The 16,384-nt window shown below is 38.8% G+C and overlaps 1 protein-coding gene across 7 annotated transcripts in view; it reads left to right on the forward strand.

Annotated features, from left to right (window-relative positions):
- Positions 1 to 11,938, forward strand: part of PDLIM5 (PDZ and LIM domain 5) — a 131,101-nt gene extending 119,163 nt beyond the window's left edge. For all 7 annotated transcript variants that reach the window (XM_072117971.1, XM_072117979.1, XM_072118007.1 and 4 more), the window contains 4 exons: positions 1,296 to 1,416; positions 1,935 to 2,050; positions 5,308 to 7,794; positions 8,302 to 11,938. In XM_072117971.1, coding sequence (XP_071974072.1) covers positions 1,296 to 1,416; positions 1,935 to 2,050; positions 5,308 to 5,397 — 327 coding nt within the window. In that variant the 3' untranslated portion in view covers positions 5,398 to 7,794; positions 8,302 to 11,938. The remainder of the gene's footprint in view (positions 1 to 1,295; positions 1,417 to 1,934; positions 2,051 to 5,307; positions 7,795 to 8,301) is intronic.
- The last annotated feature ends 4,446 nt before the right edge of the window (positions 11,939 to 16,384 follow it).

Raw genomic sequence — 16,384 nt, forward strand, 5'->3', positions numbered from 1 at the left:
TCTGTACGCCATAGGTCATATTAAAATTACAAATGGTACATATATTGTACCCTGTTTATAAGATGCTGACAGGAGCCTAACTAGAAAAGGCAGGGCCCATAGCAGACTTCTACATGGGGACCTTTTCCCCCTTTAAAAAGATATGAATATTTGTACACTCACACTTGTTTATTCAATCACACACATTTATACACTCTTATATACACATGTTTATATACATTTATACACCCATACAGTTCTGTGCTCACACACACACATTTTATACACTCTTACACATGCACATACATACATTTATACACTTAAGCACACACATTTATGCATGCACGCTACATACATTTATACACTTATACAGTATATATACGTATACAAACATACATTTTATGCATAAACAAACACACATATATAGAGAATATATGCATCAAATATACACACACAGCATATAGATACATACATACAGGATTTACACACCATGCACTGTAACCACACATATACACCTCTTTTATACACACATACAAGATATACACATCCATACATTCATTCACACATATCTATATACTCAGGCAGTCTTCTTATCCTGGGACTGAGTAGCTGTTGACCACATAAGGGAAGTAGAGAGCAGAAAGTAAAAATTAGATATCCAGTCCCGCCGTCCGGCTTTCCCCTCCCCCAACATTTCTAATCTGGGCTGCCGACTCAGGTGTGTACTGTGGAAGATGTGCACTGTTATATATACATTATGCTGCACATTATACAGCACAATATGTATACAATGGCACACGTCCTCCATTCTTTAGTGTGGCAGGTTGGGTGGCCTGGCCCCGGAGCAGCTGCCATGACTGTTACCCCAGTAGTTACACCCCTGGATGCTGATGTTCTCAAACTTTACCGTTTTGCTTTTTTTAAAAGGCGACAACCATTTTACGATTATTTTTCATCCATTCAACATTTCATATTTCTCTAATGGATCTTTTTGGATTCCATATAGTTTCTGATGTGTTATTGAAGGTTACGAACACTTGTACATTCTGACACCTTGAAAATCATAACTGTATCGATCCAGAAAATGAATCTGCACTATTACCAGAAATATACACTTTTTGAAAATGAAGCATCAGCTCCGTTGTGGGGGCTTCAATTATTAATTAGAGTCTCATGTAGCTACTTCTTCAGACTCGGGAATCAAAGCTGAGCATTTGTCCTGTACTACATCAAGTGCAGAACAAAATAACCCCCTGTCCACCATTTATATATGAATTGTTTTATTGATCAGCACTTTTTTCTTTTGACTGTGGCAGGAAGTCATCAATGCTCTGAAGCAGACCTGGCATGTCTCCTGCTTTGTATGCGTGGCCTGTCAAATTCCCATCCGCAACAGCGTCTTCCATTTGGAAGATGGAGATCCTTACTGTGAGAATGGTATGTATTGGTCAAAGAAAGGAAAGCTTCCGCTGGCTCAAAGAAAGAAAGAGATAATAATTGCTCTTTCCTCCCTGTTCTATTCTGTTGTTAATTCAGGTTTTACAGATAAAACTTCTGTAATTGATACTAGTTTAACATTATACCACATAATTCAGAGAATGTCTAGGACTAGAGTGGAAACCAGTAATACAGTGGAATAGTATATTTTCATCTGAGGAATGAGAGCCACACATGACTATGGTTGTTACTAGGGTGATATTGAGATAGAGCAGTGCATTTTCTTTGTAGATCGATGGTCCTGATGATCTGATTTCATTCTAAGGGTCTGCATCTTATCAAGGCTGTTCATGCACTTTTCAGATTACTATCTAGTTATTTCCTCTAGAAATTCATAAAGGTATCAGGTTACTAAGAACAGCAAAAGTAAATTTCTGTAGTCTTTACTTGAAATATCATTATCATGCTTATGAAATAGGGTTTTTTGTGTTTCTTAATAATTTTTATGTTTTTGTTAGATTATTATTCCCTTTTTGGTACGATGTGTCATGGATGTGAGTTTCCTATTGAAGCTGGAGATCGATTCCTTGAAGCCCTTGGCCATACCTGGCACAACACTTGCTTTGTCTGCTCTGTAAGTATAACTGATGATACGAATATCCTTATATGTAAGTTTCTTTTACAAGCGTATTAATATAGATATTTAGTTTGCATGCATTTTATTCTTTCTAAAAACTTTTTCTACTAAAATATGGAACACACTTACCCCCAAAAACAGTCTCAAGTTTCATGCCGAACAGTTTTCATTTCACTGTGCTCATTTGTTAGAGAATATGTGTAGTATTCAAGTCTCTACACAGCTTTTTATTTTATTATAAATTGAGAGGGACCATAACACAGTCAACAATAAAAAAAAAATGGTGTTTTGTGTATGCCTACCTTCTCCCAGTTTCAGTTTACCTGTAGGAGATATTCCTGGGCATACAATCTTCCTTAAAGCAATCCGCTGATCACCAGAATGTAGACACCAAAAGAATCAGATAGGAAGCCAGCATCTTATTTTTAAAAATTTACAAAATTTTTATTTTAAATCCATGAAAAATATTCGCAAAGTCAGAGTAACCCATCTTAAGGTGCTTATTGGAGAGTAAAAAAACGAAGCAGCTAAAGTGTAACGCAATCAAATTGAAAGTTGTAAATGTCGTTAAAGGAGGACTTATGTCAAAGAAACCCAGTATTACACAGTATAACAGTGCATTGGTTTGTATACAATAGGACTTCTACATTACACCGTGGGTCAGGGGTAGGTTCCATATACCATTTTTTCTGGGAATGCCTTGCTATAGTCAACTTTTGGAATGAGCCTGGAAGTTGCATGAACTTTGTCTTCAAAAGATCAGCACTGGTACAGTAGCTAAATCCTTTAAACAGATAGCCTTGCCAACTCTTCCTGACTTTCTTCTTGATGTGAAGGCAGTATGCACTCCTTGGTAAAATAAGTTTCCATGAGACACATAGGTGGCACTTTTACTTACCTGGTCCGGAGGAGTTTCCGAAAGCGCATTGTCCGACGACAATGCACTGTACCGCGATTCAAGAAGATTGTGCGCCCGATTTGCTGAATGTGTCGCTTCCCTGATCAGGTCCACCGGAGTTCACCATCTTCCTCCCGGTGTATATAAGTGCATGGCTTGCGACACAATTTTTAAGTAAAATCCTGCGGTTTGTCCAAATGTGGTTTGTCTGACGGCCCCCCGACCCATTTGTCGCATGAAGGCCGGCCCGATTGCGACTAAATCCGATTGTGTGCGACACAATCGCCTGATAAATACCTGTCTCAGCGGCACGATCTGAAAACGTCAGAAAAAGAGAGATAAAAATCTTGACCAAACACACATACTATACAATAATATATTGCCGCTAGGCTACATTAACAAGATGTACTTGAGGTTTTTACATTTTTATCAAAAGCCCACAGTGACCTCATTTTAGTGGATCCCCACAATTGTGGTTGTGGCATCACATGGTATCCACATCGCTCTAAAACAGCGCCAGCAGGGACCAAGACCTTTGTCCTGTTTGCCATTTGACCTGTGCCTGACAGGCGCAGCTTATTAACCCCTTAAGGACGCAGGGTTTTTCGGCTCATTTCTCGCTCTCCAACTTCAAAAATCCATAACTTTTTCATTTTTACGTGTACAGACCTGTGTGAGGGCTTATTTTGTGCGTAACAAATTTTACTTTCCCATGATGTTATTTATTTTAACGTGCCGTGTACTGCGAAGCTGAAAAAAAATTCCAAATGTGGAAAAATTGAAAAAAAACAGCACGTGCGTCACGTTCTTGACGGCTCAGTTTTTACGACTTTCACTCTTCGCTCCAAATAACACGCCTACTTTATTCTTTGGTTCGGTGCGATCGCGGTGATACCAAATTTATATAGGTTTTATTGTGTTTTAATACATTTTCAAAAATTAAACAAATGTGTACAAAAAAGAAAAAACATTTTTTGCCATCTTCTGACGCTAATAACTTTTTCATACTTTGGCGCACGGAGATGTGTGAGGGGTAAATTTTTGCGAAATGAGGCAACGTTTTCATTGCTACCATTTTGAGGTCTGTGCAACATTTTGATCATTTTTTATTTCATTTTTTATGTTATGTAAAAAGGTGTAAAAGTCGCATTTCGGACATTTGAGCGCCATTTCCCGCCTCGGAGGTCACCGGCGCCTGTAACCGTTTTTATATTTTGATAGATCGGGACGCGGCAATACCTAATATGTTTGTGATTTTTACTGTTTATTATGTTTTATATCCGTTCTAGGGAAAGGGGGGTGATTTGAACTTTTAATATTTTATTAATTTTTTTTATTTTTTAAACTTTTTTTTTCTTTGTTTTTCACTATTTTTTAGACCATCTAGGTTACATTAACCCTAGATGGTCAGATCGCTCCTACCATATATTGCAATACTACAGTATTGCAATATATGGCATTTTTGCAGGTCATACATTACAATGAGCCACAGGCTCATTGTAATGAATATGCAGAAGCCATGTAGCCTTGTGTCAAAAGAAGACCCGAGGCTACCATGGCAACCGATCGCCGCCCCCCGATGACGTTCGGGGGCGCAGCGATCGGAAAAAAGATGCCGGCGCCCGTGCGCCGCCGCCTTTTAAACGCCGCCGGCGACTTTGCCGGCGGCGTTGAGAGGGTTAATAGCCGCAATCGGTGCAAGCACCGACCGCGGTTATTAGCGGTGGGGGTTTTGTGCGAAATGCAAAAACCCCCACCTCTGTATGAAGAGGACTCAGCCCGTGAGCCCTCTTCATACATCCCTTATCCCTTAGCGTTAAGGGGTTAAGATGGTTTCTATTGATCCACTGTGATTACAATATCCTGTGCTGACTTTTACTCCAGACATCATGAAGGGGGGCAGAGGAAGATACTGGGGCTCATTTACTAAGGGTCTGCGGACCACACAAACGTCAGATATTTCCGACGATTACTGATTTGCGCCATATTTAAAAGCAGATTGTGGCGCACGTGATCAGATCTTTGGCGCCGACTTTCATGCGACAGTCGGGGGGAGGGCCGTCGGACAATTCAACGGATTCTGGGATTTAACATTCAAAATTTTGTCGCAAGCCATGCACTAACATACACTGGGAAGAAGATGGTGAACTCCGCCGGACCGGAAAGGGGGAAGCGACACATGCAGGAAATTGGACGCACAATCTTAATGAATTGTGGCAGCTCCAAATCCCCGCCAGACAACACAACTCGGTAAGGACGGGTAAGTAAATGTGCCCCGTTGTGATAACAATAGAATATATGTCTATGAAACCATTTGTATTTATTCACATTGTCACTGTGTTTTTCTTTCTACAAGGTATGTTGTGAGAGTTTGGAGGGGCAGACATTCTTCTCAAAGAAGGATAAACCACTATGCAAGAAGCATGCACACGCAGTGAACATTTGAAGACGCTTTGAAGACCTGAATGTGCCTTATCCCACAAATTTACTACAAGGAATTTCTGTAGCCTTCATTACTAAATTTAAGATGTTTGTAGGTTGTACTTCTGGATATACATAATTCATTATATGAGGTCAAATGTCAATTGAGATGTATTCTTGACTATCTAGTACTCTTTTTATGGGTTTCCTCAAAACTTAGTCATGCATTCAATTATTTGGGCCACCCATGTATTATCATCGTGTGGTTAAATGCTGCAGTGCACATGCAGAACTCTTTCTGTTTTAAAGCCAAAAACATCTGTTAAAATCATTAAAGAAATATATGTTGTTTCAACAGTTGTACACATTTGATAAACGGGAAAGCACACTTATATACAGGATTTTTTTAAGCTTGCAACATGAAAATATATAACTGTTTTAATAGCGAAATAATTTAAGATGTCTGAGTTTCTAAGTTTCATTATTATATTAACATCCAAAACTTAGTTCATTTTTATCTTCCTGGAAAACATTGGGGCAGATTTACCAATCTATAGCACATGGACAATTTTTTTAAGGAAACCAAGTACAGTATTCTGGAGTATTTAGTTTTGTAAATGTGCACCTTTAAACCCTGCTTTCCCAAATTGCAGAGGTCAGACAGTAGGTGTTCTCCTTATGGAGATATTGTCAATTAAGGCCACCTTAAAGGCATGTGGAGACTAAAAGCTATAGATGCTCCACTAGGGAATTCTGGGAAGTATGCAAATAAGTTTTCCAAGCTGTTAAATGGAAAACAATGTGTCCTTTTGCTACCTTGTAAGGCAGCTCCCTTAACACCAAGTATGACCTACAAGAAGTCTAAAAATATGGTGTGGGATTAAGCCAAAACAGTCTGTTCCTTCTGGAATAGATATTCTGGTGCTGCACTTGAAATAGAAATGTTAATCAAGTGTGGGCTGGGGTATATTTTGCTGTAACCAGTTATTTGGCTCAGGTTATGATAAACTTGTTTATCCCCAATTTCGCTCACCTTGTTCTTCTACTTTTTTTTTTTTTTTAAAGTGCCACTTGTGCCGCAAAAGTGCCAAGGCACAAAATCCATGGCGTGCAACAGAATTTGTGACTTTTCCATTCCTTGTATGCCAAAAAACTGGTGCAAAAGGCATAACACATCTATTAGATGACAGATATTCTTGCTTAAAAAGTTGTTTTTGGAAATACTGTCAATCCTACTGTAACTAGGTGTAAACTAGGGTGTAACTAGGAAAGGCTGGACCCCATAGCAGACTTCTAAATGGGGTACGCCTACCCCCTCAGAAAATATACATATTTATATACTATACAATTTGCAGCCGGATATCGGGCCCCATGGATGTGTATTCACTTACCTAGACCTGTCCCAGTAGCTGATGACCACAGAGGGGATGTACACAGCAGGAATTAGAGATGAGAGATCCCTTGTCCTGTCATTCTGCTGTCCCCCCGACATTTATTATCTGAGCTGCCGATTCATACTCTGTACTGTGGAAGATGTGTGTTATATACATACTATGCTGTACAAAATGCATCATAATATGTATATAATGGTAGACATCACCCATTCTTTATTGCGTCAAGTCGGATCCCAGGGCCCCCTAACACTGTGGGCCCCATAGCAACTGCTATGGCTGCTACCGCTGTATTTATGTTCTGTATGAATGGGGAAAGTAGGACTTGCAGGTTTTCTGCAGTCCTGGTAGCAATTACAGTGGCTTTTCCATGAAAATATTCAAATTAATTCATTTACCCCTGATTTATGAAACCTTGTTATATTTCATAAATTTCAAGTCACACTTCAGTCCTGATTTTCCACAAAATTGTGAATTCTAAGAACCTCATTTGATACATTTTGTATATATTTCATGTTCACATTCACATCCACTTTTAAAAAGTGGAATAAACAACAAAATATGTACAAAAAGTAGCAAAACAAATGCAGAAAAGGGCCAAAAAGTCGCCTAACTTTCATGTGTGACTTTTTTGATGTCAGAATTCTGGAGTCCAAGTTGAGATAATGCTCCCTGATCCATGATCCAGTGTCTTCACCTAGTAAAAAATTTTAATTTAGAAGATTAGATGTCTTAAATGTTATAGTCATGTACAGTACCAGATTTACTTTAAGTAAAGAATATGTGGCTCCTAAAACTAAAATATTGGTTTTAGAAAAATTCACCATTGTTTGAGTTGCTAATATATCTGAAATAATTACATTTGTAAAGATCTGCATTTATTTGCAGACAAGTAGGTGATAGTAAATGTTTTCTTGTAGAATAGTAGTATATGATATTAACTGTACTTTCATAGAGTGCAGCACATAGATGTGACCATTGTTTATTAAAAAAAACAAGGTAAACAAAAATGGAAATACTATAAAGCAGTGGTGGCGAACCTATGGCACGGGTGCCAGAGGTGGCACTCAGAGCCCTTTCTGTGGGCACTCAGGCCATTGACCCCAAGACAGAGCTCACCAAACAGGACCAAATCAACCGGATCTTCCTGCAGACCCAAGCAATTTAAGAGAAGCTGCTCTCAGCGCTATTTTAAAGCGACACTTCATTGGCTGTTTGGAACTGTGTGAAAAGTGAGAAAGTGTTGATAGAACTGCAGTATCTTTGGAGGTCCTCCTACTGGACCCTTCATTCTTACTGTACAGAGACACCCTGGTGAGAAGCTACGATGATAGTCTGATGGTGCCCTCCCTCTTTCAACTGTATTAGTGGCCTCAAGGGGCCGATACAATTGATACAATTGACAATGTTGATGAGCAGGTAGCAATAGGTTTCTGCTTAAAATGCCATGTTGGCACTTTGCGGTAAATAAGTGGATTTTGGTTACAGTTTGGGCACTCGGTCTCTAAAAGGTTCGCCGTCACTGCTATAAAGCATAGACAGCTCATAGTAAGAGTCTGCAATGGTAATAGAGATCGAACACATAAGTAAATATAAGATGTTATGTAAATATATTGGGAGTCTTCAGTTATTAGACTATGACTGCTGGCCTCTACACTCTGGAGCATTAGACTTGACATGCTCAGCAAGACGGCTCTAGAAAATAGTCGAATTTTTTTTTTTTTTGCTGTGTTTTTTTTAGCTATGCAATAAATGTTTTATATATTTTTTTAATCACTATCAAATTATATTTTGAGAGAATAACCCCTCCTGGATAACGGCATTTTATTAACCGTAAGTAGCTTGTTCTGTACATTCCAGCCCACATCCAATACAGTAGGTATTATTAATCTTATAAACATACTTAGGCACTGAATTGCCTGAAGTTGATTTTATAAAACGGGTACAAGCATCATCCCATGTAGTCTGCAGGGAAGGTCCCTTCCACAGACTACCTGATCTCTCCTTACTATTAAGACTCATGCACATGAACCTGAAGTTCACTTCATGAACCATTCACTTCTATGGATGCCACAGCCTTGTGCATGAGCTAACCGCCCAAGCCGCAAAGGTGGGACAGATCTTATTCGTGCCCAAATTTGGGGCTTGGTCAGTCATTTTCTATTGTCAACAGCACATGAACTCACCTACCAATTACACAAGGGACACAAAAAACATTCTACAAGATTGTTGGAAGTAGTGCACAGGCCCCAAGCTATTCAACAGCTACAAAGGCTTAAAGATACTCACAAATACTTAAAGAAGCCTTAAATGTTCTTTGTCACCAATTCTTTACCAACTTTTAAGTTATTTACAACCTGGTCAGTATTAGGCTCATATATGCTAAATACGGCAAGTCTTGATTTTATTAGATGTGAGAATTTAAAAAAAAAAAAGTTCCAAGAACTAATTTCGTACAATTGCATATTTGTGATGGAGAAGCATTATTAAGATTTGAGTGACCATGATTTTTGGTACTGAGTGACCATGATAAATTGTATATTGCAGATATACAATACATGATTTTACCAGGCCTAAAACAGTGACGAAAAAAATAAGATTGTATCAGTGCATCCAGAGGTCTGCTTTCTTTTGTTGTTACTGCATAAATCTGTTTCATGCCACAGTTATTCAATCTCTATTATGATTAACTATTGAGCTCAGATGAGATTTGACACAAAAACATTGCTTGGTGTAGTTTGCCTGTGTAATGTGCAGGGTGCATCTGATTCATGAAATGTGACACACCTTTTTTTTGATGCACCTTTAATATAGAGCGTGCAACACAATTCTGTCAGACACTGCATGATAAATGTGGCGCATGGTCCGTGGTGCACTGGAACAACCCCTTTCAGTGCAGAATTTTGTGTTGTATCGGGTATAGAGCCCTTTATAAATACATTTGCAAGCATTTTGCACTGAAAAGAATGTGCAAAGTCAGAGAAACAAACTGGTGCAAGGGCTTTAAAAAATTTAGGCCATGTGCTCTGCCCTGAATGAATGCAGCCCCATAAACCAATAGATGTAATTAGAGATGTGCTGCCAAAGACGGCGCTATACTACAAATTGTTCCAAACTGACAGTCATCATATGATACAAGGAGTCCCTTCTTCCCAGCTAAACAGCTGCGCAAAATTGTTTTTAAGGACCGATTAATGTTCAGTGCAGCCACCCTTTTTTTCAGTATCCACTTTCTCAAGGTAGTATCACATGTAGTGAAGCAAAAAAAAAAGTTTGTATTCTAAAGTAAACTTCAGTGCTGCACCTTCTGCAAATTTACAAATCCATTTCAGACAATTGTCCCTTCTTATACTTCAGCCCTGTTCACTTTTTGTTTTACTCTTGAAATTTTTACTTTGTGCCAAAATAATTCCCTAGTCTGTAACTTACAATATATTCAAAAATACAATAATGAACCTGTAACATGTATATTTTGTATAAGTTATGTTGCACACCTACACATCATTTGTTGTACTTGTACTTCTACCAAAACTGTTAGAGAAATCTAAGAAACTGGTTTTATATTTTTTCTCTGGTATAAACTTTTTGCAACATATTTGTTTAGCTTTTAATTTTGTGAAAATCTAAAGCAATTTATGTATGTTAATTTAATTGGTAAATGAACACATTGAAATACAAACAACTGAAAACAAACAGGATTTTATGAAAAAGGTAGAAAAATGTACCTTGTATACAAAGCCAATACAAAGCAGACGTGTGAAATTATAATTTCATCAGATTTTATTCCGTATGCTCTGACTCCTAAAGCAGTAATGGAACCAGGACTGTAGAATGGAATGTGATTATACAGTACCAGCTTCCCTACTGGATGCATAGTGATAAGAATCCCACAGTACAGAATAGCAGTTGCTTGTTTTCTAAAGGTACACCAATGGAATACAACACAAACTGTAGTAATACCGTATATAATCAAGTATAAGCTGACCCGAGTATAAGACAAGGCACCTAATTTTAGCACCAAAAACTGGGAAAACCTATTGACTCAAGTATAAGCCGAGGGTGGGAAATGCATTGGTCACAGCCTCCCAGTATATAGCCAGCCAGCCCCCAACAGTATATAGCCAGCCCTCAGTAATATATAGCCAGGCAGCCCCCTGTAGTATATAGCCAGCCAGCTGCCTTTGCTTTATAGCCAGCCCCCTTTAGTATATAGCCTGCCAGTCACCTTTTACTTTATAGCCAACCATCCCCCTTTAGTTTATAGCTTTTAGTATAATGCCAGCCAGCCCCCGAGTAATATATAGCCAGCCATCCCCCAGTTTGGGCAGCACAAAAAAAAATAATAAAAGAAGTACTTGCCTTTCCAATGCCGCAGGGAGCTACTCTTCTTGCTTCAGCGACAGGTCCAAGTCCGTACACGCGGCCCGGCCGGCACACACTGTGATGTCAGTGGCGGCAGACATCGTAGCTATGTACACGCTGCACACAGACCTGCCTCTGTCGCCGGAACAAGAGAAGACCTGCGGGGGGCGCCGAAAATGTTAGTTTAATTTTTTTCTTGACCAGAGTATAAGCAGAGTGAGATTTTCAGAACATTTTTTGTGCCGAAAAACTCGGCTTATATTTGAGTGTATACGGTAATTAGGCACAATTACAATTGGAATTTATTAAACACAGAACTTGCAATATTTACAATATTTACAAAATTCTCTATTTATGTAACAGGTGAAATACTTCCTTTTTATCCTAGATATTGCACTGCATCATGACCTATGTTACATCTGTTTTATATAGGACCCACTTACATGCTTTCTGTATATTATTTGTGTTGTTTAGGACCTAAACTCTGGGCAGAAAGTTATTTATCAGACAGCAGTTACAGGAGTTGCAGTCAATTTGCCTGTATAGTGAATAATGAAAGTCTCAAACTATGAAATACTTTATACTTTACTTTTGTGTATATCACTTGTGTTGTGCGTTTTACTTTTGTCGATGTCTCTAATATTCTGTTTTCTTCCCATGTCTGTGTTGGTACTAGACTTGATTTTTTTGGGTGGTGGTGTTTGTCTTTATGAAATAATGTTCTGAGTGAAAGTGCACATTATCTAATTAAAAGCGTTGGTGGAACAGTTACTCTGATGTTTTATTTGCATAAATACAAAAGATTTTGAACTACTACTTGTCTACTTCCTTGCCATTGGGGGTTATTTAAAAAACTGCAAAGATTGAACTGATGTTATTTTCTCAGAGCAAAATCTGGTACTAACACTTGCTTGGCCTATGGCCAGGTGTAGAAGGGGGAGGATGATCGCTCCTCATCCCCCCTACCCATAGAAAGCCGAACTTATGTATGCAAATCCGGCCATTAATAAGACATGTCCTCTATTGCTCACGGCGGCCGTCCTGCTCAGTCACAGTGAGACCATGCATTAAAAACAGCATGGAACAACAAGGGTAAAAGATACTGCGACTATAAACTCAAGATGTTTGGTTGCTATACACAACAAGCCTGCTGTATTTGCCAGGATCGGATCCCGTATTAGACTGCTTGTAAACTACCTATACACAATTGTTGTTTGTCTATGTCCAAAATCTATGGCTGCAATGGCCGTATTAGTGGGCCGTGTGTAATCCATATTTTACCAGTGTCACAAAACTGATCCACATGTTCCTGGGATTCAGCTAGGTCAGCCCATAAGGTCATGTGATTCTTGCCCAGCAGCCAACTACAAAATCGGCCAGAAAATCTAGTACAACCATTTTTTTTTTTTTTTTTTTTTTATTATACCAAAATTACAAATACATTTACAAATACAAACCACACAGACAAACATATAACAATACACCATTAAAAAACTTTCTGCGGTTGCATTCTGGGAGGGGCAATCTTTTTAATCACGTCTTTTAAATAACTATTTTCAAAACGGGCTTGATATGCCCCTTCTATTGCATCAGATGAGCTGACCTTTTTAAAGGGCCTTACAGGATGGGCTGAGCACTTTAAGGAATCTTACAAAATGGGTTGACACGTTATGGGATCTTTCAGGGCCCAGAGTCAGTCCAAAAAGAAGGGGGACTTCTCCCATAAGACCCATTTATCTTTAATTCTGCGAAGGTGCGTATAATTTGTCGCCAACATAATCTCATATTGCCTGTACATATTTATTCTATTGCAGACTTCTGTTAACTTTAATTTTTGTGCCGCCTTCCAATCTGCTGCTATACACTGCCTTGCTGCGATCAGGATGTACGTAATAATCCATCTCTGTTCTATTGGGAATTTTTCAGTCCCTATATGTAAAAGAGCTAACTGTGGGGGGATAACGTTAAGTGCTTGTGTGACTATGTTTATCAAGTCCCTAACCTGTGACCAGAATGGAATTAATTTAGGGCAAGACCACCACATATGAACTTGACCTCCTTTAGTTCGGCATCCTCGCCAACACCAAGGGGCAGCCGTTCCTCCTTTGGAAAGTCTGTCCGGTGTGAGATACCATCTCAAATGCATTTTTTTTATTTGTTCTAAGTGATTTATGCAAGGGGAACACTGAGCAGTCCACCTAAAAGTTTTTGCCCACTGCTCACCATCCCATTCCTCATTCAAATCCAGCTCCCATTTTTTCATGTATCTTAGTTTATCTCTTTCCCCCTGTGAGTTAAGAATACTATATACTAATGATATACCCCTTACTTTTCTATCAGAGAGCTCAAAAAGTTTTTTAAGGGGATGCAATTGAGGGTTACTTTCCTTTTCCCCTTTTGCTAATATACTTCTTATTTGTAAGTATTGAAAGAAAACCTTGTTAGGGAGGTCAAATTGGTCTTTAAGGGTTTCAAAAGATTTTATAACATTTCCCTCATAGAGGTCTGAGATTATATGTAAACCTTTATTAGCCCACAGCTCTAGTGTCATATTAGGGATCAGTAGTTCCAGGGCTCGAATGGACATTTGTCCTCTTTTTAAACCTATACTGCCACCTACTACGTTCCATGTTTTTACTATATATTGTATTGTGGGCATGTTTGTGAGAGTTGTTACATCCCCCATACAAGCGGCTTCCATTACCCATCTTAAAGGCCTCCCCCCTAAGACACTCTGTTCTAAGCTTATCCATTTATGATTTTCTCTCGGGTTCCAGCATTCTCTCAATGAGTCAATAGAGACTGCCTTATAGTAATTTGCGATATCTGGCATTGCCATGCCTCCTTTATTAAAAGGAAGGTACAGAGACGCCTTTGCAACTCTTGGGTATTTATTATTCCATACAAATTTACTAAGCATAGTTTGAATCTCTCTTAAGACTCTGTTAGATATTGAGGCGTGCAGGCATCGGAAGACATAGAGAATCTTTGGAAGAACAGTCATCTTGCAAAACTGGATTCTTGCCACCCAAGATAAATGAATCTTGCCTAGTTTCTCAAAATCTGTTTTCAGATTTGATTTTAATTTATTTAAGTTCCTCCTAATTGTCTCCTTTGTTGTTTGGCACAGAGTGATTCCAAGGTACTTTATGCCTTCTGGTTTCCAGATTATGCCGCACTTGTTAGACATGTCCCTACATGCAGTAGGTGGGATATTTATTGGGAGCGCAATGGATTTTTTAATATTCAATTTATAGTATGAGATATATGAGAAACGCCCTAAAATCTGTAGCAAGTAAGGGAGCGATTTTTCGGGGTTTTGGCACGTGATGATCACGTCGTCTGCGTATAGAGTGATTATGTGTCTTTCCTTACCCACTGTAAAACCTGCGATTTCTGAGTTGGACCTCACCATTTCTGCCAGGGGTTCCATTACTAACGCAAATATTAGGGGTGATAGAGGGCATCCCTGGCGGGTGCCGTTGGAGATGTTAAATGTAGAGGATAAAAAGCCTGAGATCAAAACCCGCGCTGAAGGCTCCGCATAGAGAGCTAAAATTGCCTTTTGGATTTGATCAATAATACCAAATTTGGAGAGGACCTCCTTTAAGTAGCCCCAATGCACCCTGTCAAATGCCTTTTCGGCATCTAAAGACAGGAGTGCAACCGGGGCTCCTGATGAGTTTGCCAAGTGAATAAGGTCCATCATCCTTCTTGTCGCGTCTTTGGTTTGTCTTCCATATACAAACCCTGTTTGATCTGTGTCTACTAGACTGGGAATTATCCTTTCCAATCTGTTTGCTAACATCTTAGAATATATTTTTAAGTCGCAGTTAATCAATGCTATTGGTCTGTAATTTTCTGGGAGAGGACTGGGGTTCTCTTGTTTAGGTATTGCTCTAATTATTGCTTCTGCGTTCGCCTTTGATATCCTTCCCTTATTTTGCCAAAAATTAAGGGTCCTTATTAAAAGGGGGTTTAGGGCCTGAGCGAAGTTAGTGTAATACATATTTGTCAAACCATCCGGCCCAGGGGCAGAGTTAGGTTTGAGCCCTTTTAGCACATGTTTTAATTCCTCTTGATTAAAAGGCCTTGCCAAATTTTCTGCTTGTTCTTTTGAAATACTGGGGAGTGAGACTGAGGCAATAAATTTACGAATTTCCTCTATAGAAGGTTGCAACATGTCATTATCATCTTTTAGATTATACAATGCCGCATAATATTTCCTAAAGGCCTCCGCTACCTCTCTAGGGTCTCTTAGCTGCGTTTTATTACTCTCTTGAGAAAGGGTTATTCGCTCTTTTGCTATCTTTTTTTTAATTTGTTTGGCGAGAGTCCCACTTGCTCTATCTCCCAGGGCGTAATTTTGTAGCTTTAATCTCTTTAATGATCTTTCATAGTCTGATAACATACGTGCTCTTAATATGGCTCTTAGTGATGAGAGATTATTACTAACAGAGGGTGAAGGGTTTATTTTATTGGAATTTTCTAGTAGGGCTATCTGTTGTAAAATTTCACGAATTTCTTTGTTTTTTGCTCTTTTTTCTCTTGCTGCTATCTGCTTAAAAACTTCTTTTATGTGTAGCTTAAGAGAAGTCCATAGAGATTCATCATTGACTTCCTTATTATCATTAATATCAATGAACTCCTCTATAGCCCTTGAAATCAGGTTTTGTGTGTTATCATTTTTTAGGAGGGAGTTATTTAACCTCCAAGGAGAGTTCGTAAAGGCGATAGAGCTCTCCTTGATAGTTAAAAATATCGGAGCATGATCCGCCCAAGATATTTGTCCTATTTTGGAGAATAAACAGGATGTCAATGCTAAGTTATTTACTAGATAAAAGTCTATCCTCGAGTACGAGAGGTGTCTAGCGGAGAAAAAGGTATAATCCCTTTCTTCAGCATGTTGATACCGCCACACATCATGTAGCCTCTCTTCATTTATTGTCTGTGCAAGATCTCCTTTATCACCTCTCGCACTCGAAGAGCAGTCCAATTTCTTATCTGGTGGGGCGTTAAAATCTCCCATAATAATAATTTTCCCCTCTGCGTTTTGTTCTAAGAGGATAGCCATTTTTTTAAAAAAGGTTTTTTGACCTCTATTTGGGGCATAAATTGTCACAAAAGTGTAGGGGATGTCATTTATTTTACCCACAGCTATTATGTATCTCCCCTCTTCATCGACCTTTTTCCTTACAAGATTAAACATTACAGTGTGTTTAAACATCAAACATACCCCTGCCTTTTTGGTGTTTGCTG

The sequence above is a fragment of the Engystomops pustulosus genome, chromosome 1, assembly GCF_040894005.1.
Source record: "Engystomops pustulosus chromosome 1, aEngPut4.maternal, whole genome shotgun sequence".
Lineage (NCBI taxonomy): Eukaryota > Metazoa > Chordata > Amphibia > Anura > Leptodactylidae > Engystomops > Engystomops pustulosus.